Source organism: Prionailurus viverrinus, chromosome C1, assembly GCF_022837055.1.
Source record: "Prionailurus viverrinus isolate Anna chromosome C1, UM_Priviv_1.0, whole genome shotgun sequence".
NCBI lineage: Eukaryota > Metazoa > Chordata > Mammalia > Carnivora > Felidae > Prionailurus > Prionailurus viverrinus.
Window position 1 is genome coordinate 200,054,887 of NC_062568.1, and position 18,041 is coordinate 200,072,927.

The window sequence follows — 18,041 nt, forward strand, 5'->3', positions numbered from 1 at the left end:
AGGTACCTACTGTGTGCCGGGCACTGTTCTAGGACAGGGGATAGAGGTGTGCTCGGGAAAAAGTGCTTGCCCTCGAGGAACACACACTCTTCTCGGTCTGTAAGTACCTTATTTTGTCAAAACAACCATCCGAGCCTGAGGCCTCCCCAGTCCTCATCCACTTTAAATTGCCAGAGGGTAGGAACCGCCCATCTCCCAAGCTTTGCCCTTGGTGAGCAGGTGCCTGTTTAGAGACTGTGGGTGTCCTGGGCAGCTAGTGTGCCAAATCACCACTCCACCTCTCCCCTCGGGGCCTCTCGCCTCCCACCTTCTTCCTTTATCAACGAAGTATCTTTGCTTGCAAGCTGCAGAAACCTCTGACGGACCAAAGCCAAAGAAGAATTTGGTGAAAGGAAGTTGGGTGTCTCATGAAATAAAAGGAAAAGCTTTGGGGTGCCTGGGTGGCTCAGTCGGTAAGGCTTGGGATCTCGGTTTCAGCTCAGGTCACGATCTCACAGGGGAGTTCCAGTCCCGCATCAGGTTCCAAGCGGACAGTGTGGAACCTGCTTGAGATTCTGTGTCTCCCCCCCTTCTCTCTGCCCCTCCCCTGCAAGCGCTCTCTCTGTCTCTCTCAAAATCAATGAACTTTAAAAAAAAAAAAAAAAAGGAAAAGGAAAGGCTGATGTAGCTGGCCTTGGGAGGAAGACGGAAGGCAAGGAAAGAGTCTCTAGCAAGGGTCTTAGAACACTAAGGACAGAAAGGCTCTGTCCATTGGCCTGAAACTAGCGCAGGGTTCCCCTGAAGAGGGAGAGCCCCCGCCTGATTGGTCGGCTTGGGTCAAGTACCTGCCTTTGGGGGGTGGGGCCTCATTGTGATTGGCAGTTCCGCCAGGACCACAGATAATGAGAGGAGAGAAATGGGATGATGGCATTAAAGGAGGGGAGAAAGTGTTCTGAACCGAGAAAAGCAAAGATGTCAGCAGGACTTCTGAGCCCCTGGGCCTCTGTAGCCACGGCATCACCCTCCTCGGGGCTGTCGTCAACGGCCATCATCAGCTGAACCCCAGTTCACCCTTCCGAGCCCAGCTCAGGCGACAGCCCCTCCCTGCAGCTCTCCCTGAAGGCCAGGCAGGCAGCGTGAATTGTCCCCTCCGTGGCCCTCCCGTGGCTCCCTGGCGCTTTCCACCACACTGCTGCCGGAGCCCCTGGCCTTTTTGCTTCTCTGTCCCCTGGGGTCAGCCGTGGAGCCTTTTCATCTTGGCGGTGGACACACGTTAGGGACCCCGCGTTTCACAAATGTGTTTGGATTCTTTTCCCTCTTTGTGAGGACTTGGTACCCATTAATTTGCACCTACTGGGGATCTCCAGGCAACACTGGGGTGTTCACTGCTGCTCTGGAAGTTTCTCTACTGACTTCTGGCAGCTCCTTTATTTGTGTTGAAAGACTTGCTGTGAGCGTCCAAGGTGCTTTGCTTTGTTTTTGAGATGTTCCCTTTGTTCTGGCATTTTTATCTTGCTGGGCTGTGTTCCTGGGGCTGGCATTTCTCTGTAAGGGAATCCATTGTTCTGTGGACTTCCTGATATCACCTACGTTATCTCCCAATGGCTCAGGACAGCACGATTCACATTCTTGGATTAAGACTCCAGGGCTTAGAGAAAAGATCTCCGGAACTGTCCCACGCCAAGTAGGGCTTCTTCTGGATTTTCTCCAGGCACACACAATGGTTCACACACACACACACAATGGTTCAGCCCCACCATTTTATTGGGCTGGTTTGGATTTGGTGCTCTGGGTTAGTGGCAGAACCGGAGCCTGACCTCTCACCTCCTTGTTTGGAGTTCTTTCCTCCGGCCTTTGTCTCGGGCCTCTTAGGTTCTGAGGAGGAGGCTCCCTGAGCGTGGGGGCAGTGATGATGTCAGATGATGGATCCCAGGGGAGGAAATTCTCAGTTTCCAGAAATCCAGGTCAGGAGTCAAAAGAAACCCTAAGGATTGGGTTCTGGGTACCTGGGTGCCTCCAGGGAGGGCACAGCAGCAGGTTCTGGAAAACCAGAGCACAAATGGTCAGAGGAGGCCACCGAGGTCAGCTTCAGGGCATCCATGGAACTAAACACCAGTCTTCAGGACCCCGGACTCCAGGGCATCTGACAGACCAAACACATCAGGGTCTGTTCCCAAACTCACCACTGGGCGGCAGCATGGAGCAACAGCATGGGACTTCCGGGCTTGCGGGCTTCCTGTGAATTGGGTCCTCAGGTGGCCTTGGCTGGTCGCTTCCTTGGCAGGGCGCTGAGCCTAAGTTTCATCATCTGTAAAACAGAAACAATAATACTCACTTCACAGGGTTGTGGTGAGGTGAAATGTAAAGACTAGAACACACATGGCCTCAATACCACCAGCGCCAGCCCGGGATGCAGGCAAAAGGCCCCACCCTGGGTCCCGTGCTTGAGAGGACCTGCGTGTCACACAGACACGCACGCAGGCACACACACACACACACACACACACGCACACACACACACACACACACACCCCAAATTTGTTGGAAGGCGCCTGAGTGCCTTTGTCCCTTGCCAGGCACCCAGCACTGGGTCAGCCCTGTTTCTGGCCTCTCGGCTCCTTGGTTATAATTCTCTCCTCTGTTCTCATAACTAACACCTTTCAGCCCCGTGAACGGCTTCCCGGCCTCTCGTGCCCCCTGTCCTGGCAACAAAAGGCACCTGGGTCAAACTATCGGAAGGCTGTGTGCCCCACTGCAGCCACATGGTCGCATGGTCGTTGGAGGAAGGGGTCAGCTTGCTAGACCCTTCCTCTCAGAGACACTCCAGGTCTTGCTTAGCAAATGTCACTTCGCCCATCTCCTTGTGCCTGGTCATTTCCAACCCACAGTGTGGAGCCGCTTGTGGGCCTCAGTTTCCCAGGGCGACTAAGGAACACGGGGCCGTATCACACAATGCATATCACGCGGAAATGTATATAATGCGGGTGGACACATAACATTGGGTCATGATAGCAACGCTTTCACTGGCGGCTACATGACACTGAACACTGGAATGGCGAACAGTTTAATCTAAAAAAAAAAAAAAAAAATTGGCCGTGGGGCGCCTGAGTGGTCCAGTCAGTGAAGCGTCGGACTCTTGATTGCGGCTCAGGTCATGATCTCACGGTTCGTGAGATCGATGACGGGGCGGAGCCTGCTTGGGATTCTCCCTCTCCCTCTGTCTCTGCCCCTCCCCCCCTCAAAATAAATAAATAAACACATAAATAAATAAGCATGCAGATAAATACATAAATAAACAAATACTTGGCGAGTTGTAATTAAATTTCAAAGAAAATACTTCCCAAGAGTGAACTTCATTCAAATTCTTTTAAATTTTATATATTCATTAGCGATAATTTATATTTTGCCTATGAATTTTAATAGAGTGTAGAGTATTTTAGAAGAAAACCCTTTTTAAAAGTATGTTTATGTATTTACTTTGAGAGAGAGAGAGAGAGAATCCCAAGCAGGGCTCGAACTCGGGAACTGTGAGATCGTGACCTGAGCCAAAATCAAGGGTCAGACACTTAACCGACTGAGTCACCCAGGCACCCCAGGAGAGAAATCTTTTTGAGAACATAACAAAATAATTTCAATTTTTCTCTTTAGATTCACTTTTTTAATGAAACACAGATCTTATACACTTTGAATACAAGTACATTTTTTAAAATCTTTTAGGTCATTATGGTCAGAAGAGCAAAAATTATGTAAAAATTTGATTAGAAGGTAATGGCGATGTTGTTAAAATGAAAGCAAGAAAAACAAATTTTATGGAACAAAGATGCAATCATTTGTGAAGTATGTATGTCTATTATTTTATGAGTCATTCGGACACATGCAATAATAATTAAACTCCAGCGACTGGGACTTAATTTCTGACTTCCAGTCATACAAAAACTGTGGCTCTCCATATGTTCTTTAATCTGTTGTTAGGAAAGGAGGCTCGAACTCACGAACTGTGAGATCATGACCTGAGCCGAAGTCAGACACTCAACCGACTGAGCCACCCAGGCGCCCCGGGAAAGTATATTTAGATAGAAGGATAGAACATACTTTATTTCCCACTTTAGCGACTTGACTGAAAACTTAAAATATTTAGACACACGGTGTGGGGACCCTCACATGTACTCTTGCCCCAGACCCACAAGCATTCAAGCATCAGGGGTGAGCCTGACCGCCACCAACCAGAACAGGTTCTTGAGGCTTCCAGGAAAGAAGGGATGGGGAGGGGGTTCCAAGCAGGAGGGGGTTTTGTAGAGGAGGCCCACAAATCTACGTTAACTAGGACGAGTGCTCCTAATGTTGACAATAGCTGTAACCACTGTGCTTTGCAGGTACTGTTTGACTAACTCCCAACCATATCACAAATGGGTGCTATTATTATCCCCATTGTACAGGTGAGGAAACTGAGACCGTGGGAAGTGCGGCCATTTGCCCGAGAGTATCCAGTTAGCCAGTGGTAAAGCCAGGCAGCCTGACCACGAAGTTGGATGCAAAGCCTAGGGCACCCTATCAGCCAGGACCCTGCGGCACTCGGGAGCAAAGGGGTCCCACACAGTGGCCAGGGGGCTGACATGGCCCCCGACACAAGTCCCAGCAAAACGCACGGGCTCTTGTGCTGCACAAGGCATCCGCCCACACCTATGTGGGTGTCCCTACGCCCCAGAGTCGTCCGGTCCCTCTACCTCCTAGGGTCAGCCTGGGGCAGAGTTCCACGGGACAAGTGTCTGTTGTTTCCTGTCCCTCCCCATGACCCCCGCACCCATGAAGGCTCAGTGAACACGGCGCTGACCCGAAACACTCTCACCATCCCTCAGACGCCACCACTACCCAGTGTGTCCCAGCCCAGCCCCTCCTGTCACCTGATGCCCGAGCCGGCGGCACCTGCTAAGTGGGCTTTTCTCTTCCTTGCTGTTGCCCCTCCTGTTGGTTCCCTCGGCAGCCAGCACCATCTGGTCCAAACTCAGATATGAGCAGGGATGCCTCCCGGTGTAAAACCCTTCACTGGTGTTCCATTGTTCCCTGGACAAAGACCAACAAGGCGCGGCTGTGCCATTTTACAAGGACGTTGGCGTTGGCGACCTTATAAAAGATGACAACAGGCCCACGCCAAGGAGTCTTGTTCTTTACTCTCCATCACAAAGGGAAGAACCCAACTGTGTGACCACAGCTGTACAAAGCCTGTTTCCAGTGGAGGGACGAGTCTCCCCGGGCTTCAGGTGCCCCCAGCTTATCCCCCATTGGGATGAAAATACCAGTGATCTCTCCTCCTCATGGGGGACTCTGGGGCCCTCTCCAGCATTCTGTAAGCTCTAGACCACCTGCCCAGCATGCTCAAGGAAAAAGCATACCGTGAGGTGAACAGAAGGTCAAGTTCCCGAGGTCAGCTTCCCAGCGAATCATGCCCGTGGAGGCCCGCCCGCCACAGCACAGCTACCCCAGCCCCTTTCAGCCCCTCCTGGATCCATGTTCCTCAGACCACAGGGCCCTTGCACAGGCTGTCTCTCTACCTAAACTCTCTCTGCTCTCCTCTTCACCCAGCTAACTTCTTGAGATCCCTGCTAAGTCTCTTCTTCCATAGAAAAGTCTTTGCGGGTCCCCTGCCCGGATCAGACACCATCATAAATGCTCGCATGGCCCCATGGAACATCCTGTCAAACCACTTATCCCTATTTGCAAGTTTCCCTTCCGTATGTAATTACTAAGGTCTGTCTCCCCACTGGACTGTCAGCTCCTTGAGGGCAGGAATCACAGTGTATTTTCGCTCGTCAGCGTAATCCCCAGCCCAGAGGAAGTCTTCAGTATAGGTTATTGACTGAACAGGCAACGAATCCTTTCAGGAATGAGGTTACCCCCGCTTTGCTGGGAGAGGTCTGCGGGCTTCTTCGGGCTCTGAGGAAGCAACGGAAGTGACAAGACCGAGCAGATGAAGGGCCCCCAGCATGGCGCCTGCCACACATCAGGAGCTTAGCAAATGGTAGTGGTTTTGCCATTTTTATTGTTAAGGTGATGACAATGATGGTGACGGCTTCTAAGCTACTAGGAACACGTTCACACCAGGAGAAAGAAGACGCTGCTTCGAGACTGGGCTCTGTTCCTTCTCCTCAGCCCCAGCTGACCACCCTTCATCAAGGAAGGTAAAATCTGCCGAGCGGGGGCCAGCGTCCTACACGAGGGCTGGGGCCCTGGCCTGGCCGCACTGATACGCCCCAGGAGGGGTAAGTCGCCCCTTTGGCCAGGGAAGGAGGAAGGGAAGGAGGGGCCCGGCACCTGTGGGTGCCTCCCATGGGCATGGCATCCTGCGGAGAACTTGACACCCTTCATTTCCTTTCTGTCTGGTCCCGAACTCCCAAAGGTGGTTCTAATGATCCGCATATTATGAATGACAAAGCTAAGCTCAGGGAGGTGATGGGGCTGGCCAAGGTCACACAGGCCCTGAGCGGCAGGGCAAACACTCAGGTTCTAATCTTGCCCTGGCACTCTCAACCACATTGCGTCACTGTGTGAAAACCACCCGTATTTCCCAAATGCCTGAAACTCTCCTCCATATCCGAGTCCTCCGCAGCCCCCTCCCCCCAAACCTCAGATGAGGACACCACTGCCTGGAAGCCTGCCGGGATTTCCTTGCCTGGCTCTGGCCCCACCGTCCTTGGTTTGCTGTCCCAGGTACACACGGGGCAGGGGCCGGTAGGGGCCCCATCCAGACCAGGCTGGGAGTCAAAATGGCTCACCAAAGGACTTGCCTCAGAAACCCAGCCCTTCCCGGGGAACACCCTTATGCTGCTGCAGGAAGGGCTGGGGGCCAAACCTCCCAGGAATCAAAGCTCATTTTCAGCTGTTTAGACGTGGCTCCTCAGTGACTCACCGTTTGGGTTCTCATGACCCAGGCCAGGAGCCAGGGGCTGTCAGGAGGTGCCCTTGTTAAAATCAAAAGGCAATGGTGAGCAAAGGGGAGCCCCCTCTCTGGAGACCATGATTCACAGCTGCTGGGTGACCCTGGCCAGGGGCATTCACCTCCCTGGCCGCCCACCCCCACCACCCCGTCTTGTCCAGGAGGATGAGTTCCAAGGAGGAGTCCGGAGCAGGAAATGGGAGGGGCGCGGGCAGGCCTGCAGCCCAACTACGTCAGTGTTTACCCGGCTTTACACTTGCGTTAAAAACTTTTAATCTGGATTCACTGGCAGAGATCCCGCCACCCAGCCGTCTCTTCCCCTCCCAGGGTGGTACCCCCCACCTCCCTGGGTGTCAGGGAACGTGTGTGGGGGCATCTCACCTGGCTGCGGAGTGAGACCCGGCCTCCGGCCTCCGCACCAGATCAGCCCCTGAGGGGGGAGGCCTTACTGCCTGGTCACATCATGACTTATGCTTTCGTGGGCCCTTTCTTCCATTAAAATAGAAGAAAAAAAAAGAAAAGAAAAGAAAAGCAAATGTTATGACCGCATTGGTAGGAAGACAGAGAGAATCCAGGCTGGATTCCTGTCATTCTGATTCTAAAGAAATTAAAACATTGTGCCCCCCGCCACAGGCATTGTGTGTGCTATAGACACTGTGCACCCCCCCCCCCCTCCTGGAGGCACTAGGTAAGCCCTTGGAACTGCCTGGACCCAAATTCTGGCTCACCGTGTATTTAGATGTGTGCCTCAGTTTGCTCCTCCGTAAAATGGAGATGATCAGGGCACAGGCGTCACGGGGCTATTTGAAGGCTGCTTGAGATCTCACCTAAAGAGCACAGTAAATACTCGGGGGGGGGGGGGGGAGGCTAGCTGCCTGCTCGCATCTGTGCTTCCTATCCTCCCAGGAAAGAGGCAAGGGTGGGATGCCTTCCATCCCCATAATACAGATAGGAAAACTGAGGTGACGCACAAGGGAAAGGATCTGCCTAAGGCCGTGGAACAAGTGGTAGAGTCAGGACGACCAAGCCGCAGATCAAGCAGCTCCCAGGTCCTGTGCAAACGGACGGGGCCGGTCAAGTTATCCCAGCTGCAGACCAGGAACGGGGAGGGCAGGGCAGGAGGAAGTCACCGGCCAGGACAGGGCCACCTTGCTTCCAGTTCTGCCTGCATGGACTCGGGGGGGGGGGGGGTGGGCAGCAGCCAGCAAACGAGGCCACTCGTGAGCCCACGACTGCTGGGACTTTGAAATTGCTAACCACAACAGGACGGGGCCCCCTCTTCCATCCATCCCCCTGACCTCTAGCCAAGCCCTGAAGCCTGGCCTCCACCTTCTGACCTGACCGTGGGGACAGCAGCTCACGGTGGGGGACAAGCTGTGCCAGGGGCTACCATCTCCCCAACTCAGCCCCTAAGATAACATCAAAAGGACAGAAGTTTCCAGTCCCTGCTGGAATGTGGTTTTCCAGCTGACGCAGACAGAGCCTACGTCTACAGCCCCACTGCCTGGGGATCTAGGGAGACAGAAGTCACTTCTAGGAGCGTTTTCACTGCTCGTCAAACAAGCTGGAGCCTGCCCGGGGAAAAAACAATGAAGAAAAATCCCAAAGCTCAGCTGGCTGAGCTCCCGGCCTCCGGCCTATCCGATCTTGGACAAATGGCCCTGCAGGTCCCCAGGGTCTTGCCTTCCCAGGGGTCCAACGGCTCTTGGCACTGTCCCTCTGGGTAACATGGTGGCCGGGGTAGAGGACAGGGAGCAGAGGGCACGCCCGAGTAGCTAGCGGCACGGAAACAGACAGACTTGGCCATGCGGACTCAAGTTCCTCAGTTTCTCTGGGTCTCAGTTGCTGCATCAGTAAAATGGGGATGAGGGAGAGTGCCAAGAATGAAAAGCCCTCGGCGCAACCCCTGGCTCACAGCCCAGGCGGTGGGAGCTAGCACCGTGAGTTTTGGAAAGGGGTAGGTGAAGGGAAAGGCGGTGGAAAGAGGGAGCTACAGATTGCTCCCCTAAAACCGCCTGGAAGCAAAGCCCACAGGCCCCAGGCCGGCCCCTCCCCCTGGGGACTTGGCCAAAGACCTGGAAGTACGGTTGCATCACTGAGTATTCAGGGGTTAATGATGGGGAGTGGACAGGACCCAGTATTTAACTAATTGGGGAGGTGCCCTGAGATCAGAGGCACCCCGCTCACATCCTTCTCCTGCAGCCCTGCTCCTCTGCCCCCTGCTCACCTCCCCTCCCCCCCCAAGGATGAAGCCTCCCCCTCTTCTGACCTTCCTTTGCCTCCTGGGTAAGTGACCTATGTGGCCTTCCCCACCCCCCTTCTCCCCAGCTGGGAACAGAGCTCCCCGGAGGTCCCGGAGGGTGTGGTGGGTCATGGCCAGGCCAGCTCTGCCCGAGCCAGCACAAGCTAGGGGGGGAGCTGGAGGGGGATGCAGGCTGCGTGGCCCGGGAGGGCACAGGAAAGGGGCTGGTGGGAACCCCAGATAGCACACACGAGTCTCCTGCCACCTGCACTCCACCCCCTGCCCCATTAGCTTCCGTTCTGGGCTCCAACCTGCTGGGTGGGCTGCCCCTCCCTCCCCCCCACCACTGCTGTATCAGCAGGATCTGGAGGTATTCGGGGGAAGCACAGGTGGTCATGAAGCTTATCCAGTAGCATCTGATGGGACTTGGTGGGGACAGAGTGCTCTGAGGGCATGGCGCTGACCCCTGGGGAGACGCTCAGGGCCTACTGGGAGACGTTTGAGGGGGCAGCAGGGGTGGGGACAAGCAGGATGAGTGGGTGGTGCTCTGGAGATGAGGGAGGAGAGCGGGACGGGCCCTGGGCGTGTTGCCATGGGGGGCGGGGTGCGCACTGGGGATCCAGGTGGGGTGCATGGCCCGGAACACGGTTACTGATTAGCGCTGTTATTGTTGGGAGCTAAGGTGCTCGGCAAGGGAGGGTTAACTGGACAGCCGGGGAGGTGTCTGCACTCCGATCTGAGGGGGCTTGGGGGAGGGTGACTGCCCCGGGTGGGGCCCTGACAGATCTGCCCTCTGCCCTCCCTGCCCACAGTGGCCCTGGCTGGCGGGAACCTGGTCCAGTTTGGGGTAATGATTGAGAGGGTGACGGGGAAGCCGGCACTGCAGTACAATGATTACGGCTGCTACTGTGGCGTTGGTGGCTCCCACTGGCCCGTGGACCCAACAGACTGGTGAGCAGACAGCCCCTGGAGGGGCTTCCCCAGGAGGGGACACCTAGCAAGTGGAGGCCGACCTCTCCTTGGAGACCCCTTTGAGCCCTGGGCCCCCCAGCAGCCCCTGATCCAGCCCACCGTGACTCACGGGCCCCCCTCCCCAGGTTGACCGTGACCCTTACAGGTGCTGCCATGCCCATGACTGCTGCTATGGGCGTGTGGAGAAGCTGGGCTGTGAACCCAAACTGGAAAGGTATCTCTTCTCTGCCAGCAGGCACAACATCTTCTGCGGTAAGTGAAGGGCCCCGGAGCTCCCCAGACGCCGGGTAGGGGTGACGGCTTCAGACAGGAAACCCTTCCTGATGGTGGTCGCTGACTCCTCATCGGGGCCAGGCCCTGGGCTAGAGATGTGGGAGAGGTGGGTCTTCCACTATCACGGGATTGCAGACAGGACTGTCCCTCCCTCCACCCGGATGCTCACCTGGCACCCGCAGGAAAGATCCCCTGACCCCGGCATCCTGCCCTGGCCCCAGGCGCTCCTACCTGGCCAGGGGCCTCCCAACTCCAGCCTCAGGGAAGAGGAACAAAGGGGGCAGAGCTGAGCCGGGTCAGGGAAGCTGCCCTCACAGGGCCGCTCCAAAGCCTGGGCAGCAAGGTCCAAGGCAAGGTCCCCAGGACAGAGACTCGAGGGCACGGTCCCAGACAGAGAGATCTGGAGCTGCGATGTGGGACAGCAAACCCCCTCTCCAAAGGCTGACTCCCCCCTCCGCCCCAGCCGTGGGGCTGTCCTTGGCTCAGCTTGGCCACATCCAAGGCCCACGTGGGCCAATTAGTTTTCCTCTGGTCCCCAGCACCGATCTGCTGGAAGTGACCTGACCCAAGCAACCGTGTGAAGGGCTCCATGCAGCCCAGCCCAGTGGAGGGAGCCCACATCAGAGCCCCAAACCTTGTCCCTGATGCAAAACCAGGAACAGCCTGGAAGGAGGGGGAGCTGAGGGAGGGGCACAGCAGAAAGACCCAGGAGGGTCAAAGAAGCCAGCTCAGATCGCTAAGGTCTATCCTGGGGCAGGGGCAGCTCCAGGACCAGAACAACCGGAGGCAGATTTAGCTCGGTTCCTTGTTCCTACAGCCATCTATCTACTCAGCTAGACAGCTCTGACAGGTAGTGAGCTCCCCATCCCCGGCAGTTCATGTGAGGTGGAAACAGCCACCTGTCAGGGATAGCACTGAGAGGATGGTTGAGGGGAGATGTCAGGAAAATAGGGACGGAGGCTCAGGGCTTCACCTTCTACCCACCGTGTGACTTCAGGCAAATGGTGTAACCTCTCAAAGCCTCTGTTTCTTCATCTATAAAATGGTGCTAATCACACTCACTTCCCCAGCTTAGTCCAGCTCCTAGCAAGAACCATGCAAAAGGACTGATGAGAGACTATTAAGCCCCCTCCCATGCTGAGTTTTGCTGGAACGGCAGGTGTGGGCAGGACCCTGGTGGGAAGCGGAGGCTGACCTTTGCGGGGAAAACGAGGAACGCTGGACGTTTCTGAGAGGAGCCAGAGCCACTGAGGGCAGACAGAGGCAGTGGAGAGAACAGGAGGCTCTGGGGCTCCCCAGTGCCAGCTCCGATCCCAGGCTGGGTGTGGGGACACACCCTAAGATAAATGCCAGAAAAGCGGGCTCTGTCCACGCAGACAGAGACGGGCCCAGGGCCCAAGCAGGCCCCGAGCTTCGGTCCCAACAGGCTCCATTCTGGGCCCAGGCTGCTCCGGGGCACACAGGCCACTCGGGACTGAGTCGCTGTCATTTCATGGCTCCCCTGTCAGCTTGATGGCCTCATTCGGCCACCAGCCATGCCTCACGTGGCGAAGGGGCTGCCTGGAAATCCCCCCAGGCTGGAGCGGATGTGGTAGTGAACCTGATGGTCTCCCCACCAGCCGGAGGGTCAAGGGTGATGTGTGGGCCTGGGAGAGGAAGAACGGACATCACAGACATCCCACCTGCCCCAGCGTCCTGGGCCCCCACGCCCCCACCCCCGCGCGCCCTGCCCTGACTCTCACGCACCCCTGAAACGGCCCCGGGTGGCAATGGGCTTCCGGCAGAGTGGGACAGAGAACGTGGACCCCGGAGAGCGGGAGGCCTGAGCCACATGGTCCCTGACTCACCTTGTCCCGCCAGCCGGCAGAACCACCTGCCAGCGTCAGACCTGCGAGTGTGACCGGAGGGCTGCCCTCTGCTTCCGCCGCAACCTGGACACCTACAACCGCAGCTACGTCCGCTACCCCAACAAGCTGTGCAGCGGCCCCACGCCGCCCTGCTAGGGCCTGGCCCCACCTCCTGCCTGTGTCCCGCCTCCAGCTGCTGTAGCCCCGGGGCCTGGGCAGCAATGACACCACCAGCCCTCCCTCCGGAAAATTCCTTACCTGCAAACCCATCCCTCCCTGAGAGCTCCCAGACTGTGGTCTGGACCGTGGCTGGCCTCCTGGGCCACATCTTCCCCCTTGCTGGGAACAGCCACCGTGCCCAGGACCCAAGGGACCCTTTAGCCCCCCGAAGATTCTATAACCCAGCCCTGAGATCTCGGTTTCCGCTTCTGAATAAGTGAATAATGTCCCGTAATCCTAATATTCCCTGATTCTCAGATTCTATCATTATAGAATTTAATTAGTTTACAGTTTCTTTCATTCATTCCCCCTTTTTTTTTTTTTTTTTTTTGAGCCTTTCTTTTGAGTATCGTGCTAAGCGCTGGGACACAGCAGGAACAGATCGGACATGGGTGGCCCCTGCGTGCAATTCTAATATTCTGCCCTTTTAATTTCCCCTTATAGTAAGTTTTTGTGATTCTCTTTTTCTAACATCCTACAATCTTATCCAACACAATAACGGCAATCTCCAGAAGGAATATATTTGGCCATATGGCACAATGCGAGAAGCGTGAAAAATACCAACCTAAAAATATTGTCCCGCTGTGTCATCAGGCTTCAAATCCCTCCCATTAGCAGAACGGCTAAGTGTGAAAAGGAGCTCTGGAATCACTTTATCCAGACCCTTCCTTTGACAGAGAGGCAGCCAGGGGTCAGAGAGGGGAAGTCCCACCTGAGGGGGCGGCCTCACGCCCAGCCTGCGTGTCTCTGTTTCTTTACAAGGTGGTAGCAGCCAGTGACACTCTGCTGTGGCCGTGTCAACCCGACCCTCTGGTTGTCATCTTGGACAGCCTAGAGTGGCCAGGGAAGGTCCGCTGGGAGGGTGCCCAGGCCGGGTCAGCCTCCTGATACAGGGAGGGGAAGAGGAAAGACTTCAGCCTCCAGCCACCATGGGGCTGACTCTGGACCCACGAGGAATGTAATGCCCCAAAGGATTCCCCCCACGCTGGATGCAGCCTACCCTGGAAGCAATGTACTTCACCAAATTCTCCTAAATATTGGACAGAATATCTCCACTAGCTACAATATGCTGATAAAATCTGCCAGGATTGGGATGTGCCCATTCAACGGGCAAGCATGTGAAAAGGTATTACACGGCGGGGGGCAGCTCACAGCAGATATGTAATACGTGTTCACTCCTATCCTTTTCATGACTTATATGCAACTTTCAACACTTTGAGGGCAGGAAAGAGCAGGAAGAAATCAAAGGGATGATCATCATAAACTTTGAAAGGTGAAGAAGTCCTGTGTTAGTAAAAACAAAGTGGGGGGCGGGGTATGTGCACTTTGCCGCCGTGAATGACGCCAATCCTTGGTAAAGACTCCGGGGAAGACCAGGTCTTAAAGCAGAAATGAATGGGATTTGGGGAAAGAGCCAGGGCGCATTTGTGGGGGAAAGTGGTCCTGAGGCGCCCTCTGGTGTCCATTTGGGTTAGGCTGCGAGGAGGAACCCTAAATTCAGCTTAAATTTGGATTTCTCTTCATCAGTGGGGGCTACTGCTTCTGGGCTAGTGAAAGCGGTTCCTTGGCATTGTCAATAATAAATATGCTGAGAAATAACCACGAAGCCCTTACAGACATCTTACAGTGACTGACGTTGCCACATAAATGAGCAACACAGGAAGAGGGGAACGGGCTTGGAGAGATGGAAGGAGGTCATGTTCTGGGCGTGATGGATGTGAGGCAGCAACGAGACAGGCACCTGCTGACTGGACAGCTGTGTGGCCATCTGGAAAGTGGAACTCAAGGACTGGACCTGGTGTAGCCTGTGTTCCCGCTGATCAGTAAATGTCTGGTGAACGAATCAATGGGTCTAAATTCCATGTATGTTTCCGTACACACACTTCATTTCCAGCTGCAGACTCAGGGAAAGGACTGAAAAACCCTGGACTGGAGATCACAGGTTCTTGGTCAACACCTCTCTGCTCAGCCAGTTAGCAACAGTGCGTCTGTTCCAGACCTGCTGCTCAGGGAGGCCCGGGACAGCAGCAGCACCTCGTTCGAAATTCAGGGAGCAGGGACCTTGTTCGAAATACAGAATCTTGGACCTGACCGCAGACCTCCTAAGGCAGAATCGATAGGTTAACAAGACCCCCGGGTGATTTGTGTGCACATTGAAATCTAAAAGAGCGCTGACATGTGGCCAAACGAACAATGACACTTCCCTGGCGGGCGGGTTGTGGCAAGGGTTCGGTAAGTTGGCATTTGTGAAAGTACGCGAAATAACTCCTAGCACATAATAAGCATTCATGTTCTATGAATGAATGAACGAATGAATGAATGATGGCCATAACAATAACAGCTAACACTTTATTAAGTATTTGGCATTTACGAGGCACCGTTCTAAGTGCTTTAGGATTATTAATTCACTGAATGAACGAACGAACGAACGAATGAGGCATAGGGCTCTATCAAGGCTAGAGGAGGGACTGTGTTACCTGAATGTTTCTTGGATTACCTCTCCAATGCTGATGACATGCTTTGGACTGACTTGCTTTGTTCCCACTTAACCCCTAACAAGAGCTCTTCACGAAACGTTTGATTAAGTAACTGGCTGAGTAAGTGATTAGAAATCAAATCGCATTGGAATTCCCGAGTTAACCTAAGAGTCCGATTATGATTTCACGGACATTCACCTGCCTCTTTGGGGCTCTTCGCAGTGTCATGGCTGGAGAACCAAACGCTGCCTTAACGTCCATTCCTTCCTTCGGTAAGCCTGGGTACACGGCTGGTCCCTTGACAAATCACGTGGGGCCAACCGGCAGGCAGACACAAGTTATTCTACACTAGTGACCGCTTTCACAGAGCTAAGACTGGACTCTCAGGACCTCCATCGTCCGGCCGGTCCCCATCCTGTCCACTGATGCCAGCTTCATCTTCCCCCAGTTTGATTTCCATCACGTCCCTCCTCTGTCCCTGAACCATCAAATAGCTCCTATCGTCCACCCAAACCCTGGCGTTCAAGCTCGGTATCATCTGCTTTGCCAGCCTCATCGATCCAGCCATATCTTATTTCTTAATCCTCTCCATCGTTCCCAGAACCTGCCCCCGCCCGCTGCCTTCCAGCCGTCACCCCTCTGCACAATAGCTCCCTTCGACCTGGAAGCTTCCCTGTTCGCATGTGAAAATCCACACGCTTTAGGTGCATCTCAAAGGCCACCTTTTCCATGACGCTTTGCCAGCTGGAGATTTCACCCTCCTCTGAACTGCCAGGCAATGTTTTTATACCTTTTCTGGTGCCGCTTACCCCAGCTATTTGGGTCCCTGTCTGGAGTTCCTATGTGGTGGAGGCAGATGGCCAAAGATTCAAGTCCTGTCTCTGCTACCACTCTGTGATCTGGGGCCGGTTACTTATTCCCTTGTGTGTAGAATGGGGACAGAACCACCAGTTTCACCTCGGGGCGCCTGGGTGGCTCCGTCGGCCGAGCGTCCAACTTCGGCTCAGGTCGTATCTCACAGCTCGTGAGTTCGAGCCCCGCGTCGGGCTCTGTGCCGACAGCTCGGAGCCTGGAACCTGCTTCCGATTCTGTATCTCCCTCTCTCTCTCTCTGCCCCTCCCCCACTCGTGCCATGTCTCTGTCTCTCAAAAATAAACATTAAAAAAATTTTTTTAGGGGCGCCTGGGTGGAGCAGTCGGTTAAGCGTCCGACTTCAGCCAGGTCACGATCTCGCGGTCCGGGAGTTCGAGCCCCGCGTCGGGCTCTGGGCTGATGGCTCAGAGCCTGGAGCCTGTTTCCGATTCTGTGTCTCCCTCTCTCTCTGCCCCTCCCCCGTTCATGCTCTGTCTCTGTCCCAAAAATAAATAAACGTTGAAAAAAAAAATTATTAAAAAAAAAAAAATTTTTAAATAAAATAAAATAAAAATAAATGAGACAACCTATTCAGGGTGCCTGAAGCATCATTGGAAGCCCCATCTACGCCAGGTCACTGTATGTATATTTGCCTCCCCTCCTGCATCCGTCACACAGTACATGCTAAATAAACATCTGTTCCGTTCAAGCCACAGACGCATGATAACTGGAATTATTTCAGGGAAGTGGCATCATACATATGATAAATTCTATGCTCATTTATTTGAATCGCCCCCGGGCTCGCTGCTCTGAGGGCTCATTTATCTTAAGTGGACACATGTTTGAAAGTCATTAACCTTCACTGCCCTGAGCTGATGTCCCATAGAGGAAATGAGGCAAAACTGGCTGGAGAGACTGTGCGCAGCACTTTGCCTCAAGGGCTGCTACCGTGGTGAGTTCCAAAGTCAAAACACAGCACAGAGGTCAACTCCTGACGGCGTAAGATGGTCACGCTGGGCAAAAGTACGCCTCATCGTAGAATTGGTAGCAAAAGCCGTCAGACAGACGTTTGAAGAAATTCCTAGTCTTTCCCCAAACTAACTGTATTATCCTAATAAACTCTGTCCCCTACTCTGGGGTTTTCCTATCTTCCCTTTCAGCCCAATGCAAAAGTCACTTCCTCAACCATGCCTTCCTTGATTTCCCTCTGAGTCCACGCGATCAGCACCTGTTAGCAGTACCTCCTTTTACGTCGTGTGTGTGTGTGTGTGTGTGTGTGTGTGTGTGTGTGTGTGTGAGAGAGAGAGAGAGATCGTGTCTTCTTTCACTCCAGGACTGGAAACTGTTTGAGGACAGGGTCCATGTCTCATGCTACGCCCAGAAATAAGAACCCATAGGCCATACAAGTTCAGTACAAGTTGGATGGATTCTTGGATGCCTGGATGGGTGAATAAGTTAAATCAAAATAGGGAATCTTGAGGTATCTAAGTCCCTCTACCATAGGGAGGTTCAGACAAGTTTCTCCAAGGTGGGGAAGTTTCCCTCTGCCAAACCAGAACCTATGAAGTAGCAGGATTAATCTCAACCCTTTACAACCAAACAAGTTCTAAATCCTGACCCTTTACAACCAAGCAAGTTCTAAATCCTGATCCTTTACAACCAAACAAGTTCTAAACCGCTGCATCGCTATGATCTGAGTGCCCACTCTGTCCAGCAGCCCAGATAAAAGCCACAGGGGTGCAGAACATCCTATGACAAAGTTTTATTGTATCGTAAGGCTCCCGTATGCTTTCCACGTGCTGGGGGTAAGGGCTTGTAGTGTGTCTGGCAGACGACAAACTTTCAACTTGGGTTTTCAACCCAGCTTTCTCCTAGGCAACCATGAAGTTAGCAGAAAGGGACACGGGAACAGCCACTTTCCCCCTTATGGAATTTCAGTGTCTGGCATCATAAACTGTCACTCACCCCGAGTAAGCAGTGCCGTGGCCTAGAGGAAAATACAAATAACGAACTTCAGTCATTCCCCACCTGGCCTGAGAACTCCAAACTCTTCTCTGTCCTTATGGGCTCAGCCATCTCACAGACAGGCCCTGCCAGGAAGCCCCTGACCACCACCCGACCTAGCAGGTGGCTCCCTGGCCCCCATGAATCACTGCAGGGATGGAATTGAGGCCATGGAAGTTCTCCAGCTGAGGGAGATCCTACATTGGGACACCACTCTGGTTCTGGTAGGGTCTTTCGGCAAAATT

The 18,041-nt window shown here is 54.0% G+C and overlaps 2 protein-coding genes across 2 annotated transcripts in view; one reads left to right on the forward strand and one right to left on the reverse strand.

The window, feature by feature from the left end:
* Positions 1–9,156: 9,156 nt before the first annotated feature.
* On the forward strand, positions 9,157–12,400 carry LOC125172812 (group IIE secretory phospholipase A2). The gene is made up of 4 exons (XM_047871362.1): positions 9,157–9,196; positions 9,965–10,103; positions 10,270–10,376; positions 12,258–12,400. Exons 1-4 carry the CDS (start codon positions 9,157–9,159, stop codon positions 12,398–12,400), a joined length of 429 nt encoding a protein of 142 aa, XP_047727318.1.
* OTUD3 (OTU deubiquitinase 3) overlaps positions 12,275–18,041 on the reverse strand; it is a 36,788-nt gene continuing 31,021 nt past the window's right edge. The window contains exon 9 of the transcript XR_007154844.1: positions 12,275–12,285. The gene's annotated coding sequence lies outside the window, so the exon portion shown is untranslated. The remainder of the gene's footprint in view (positions 12,286–18,041) is intronic.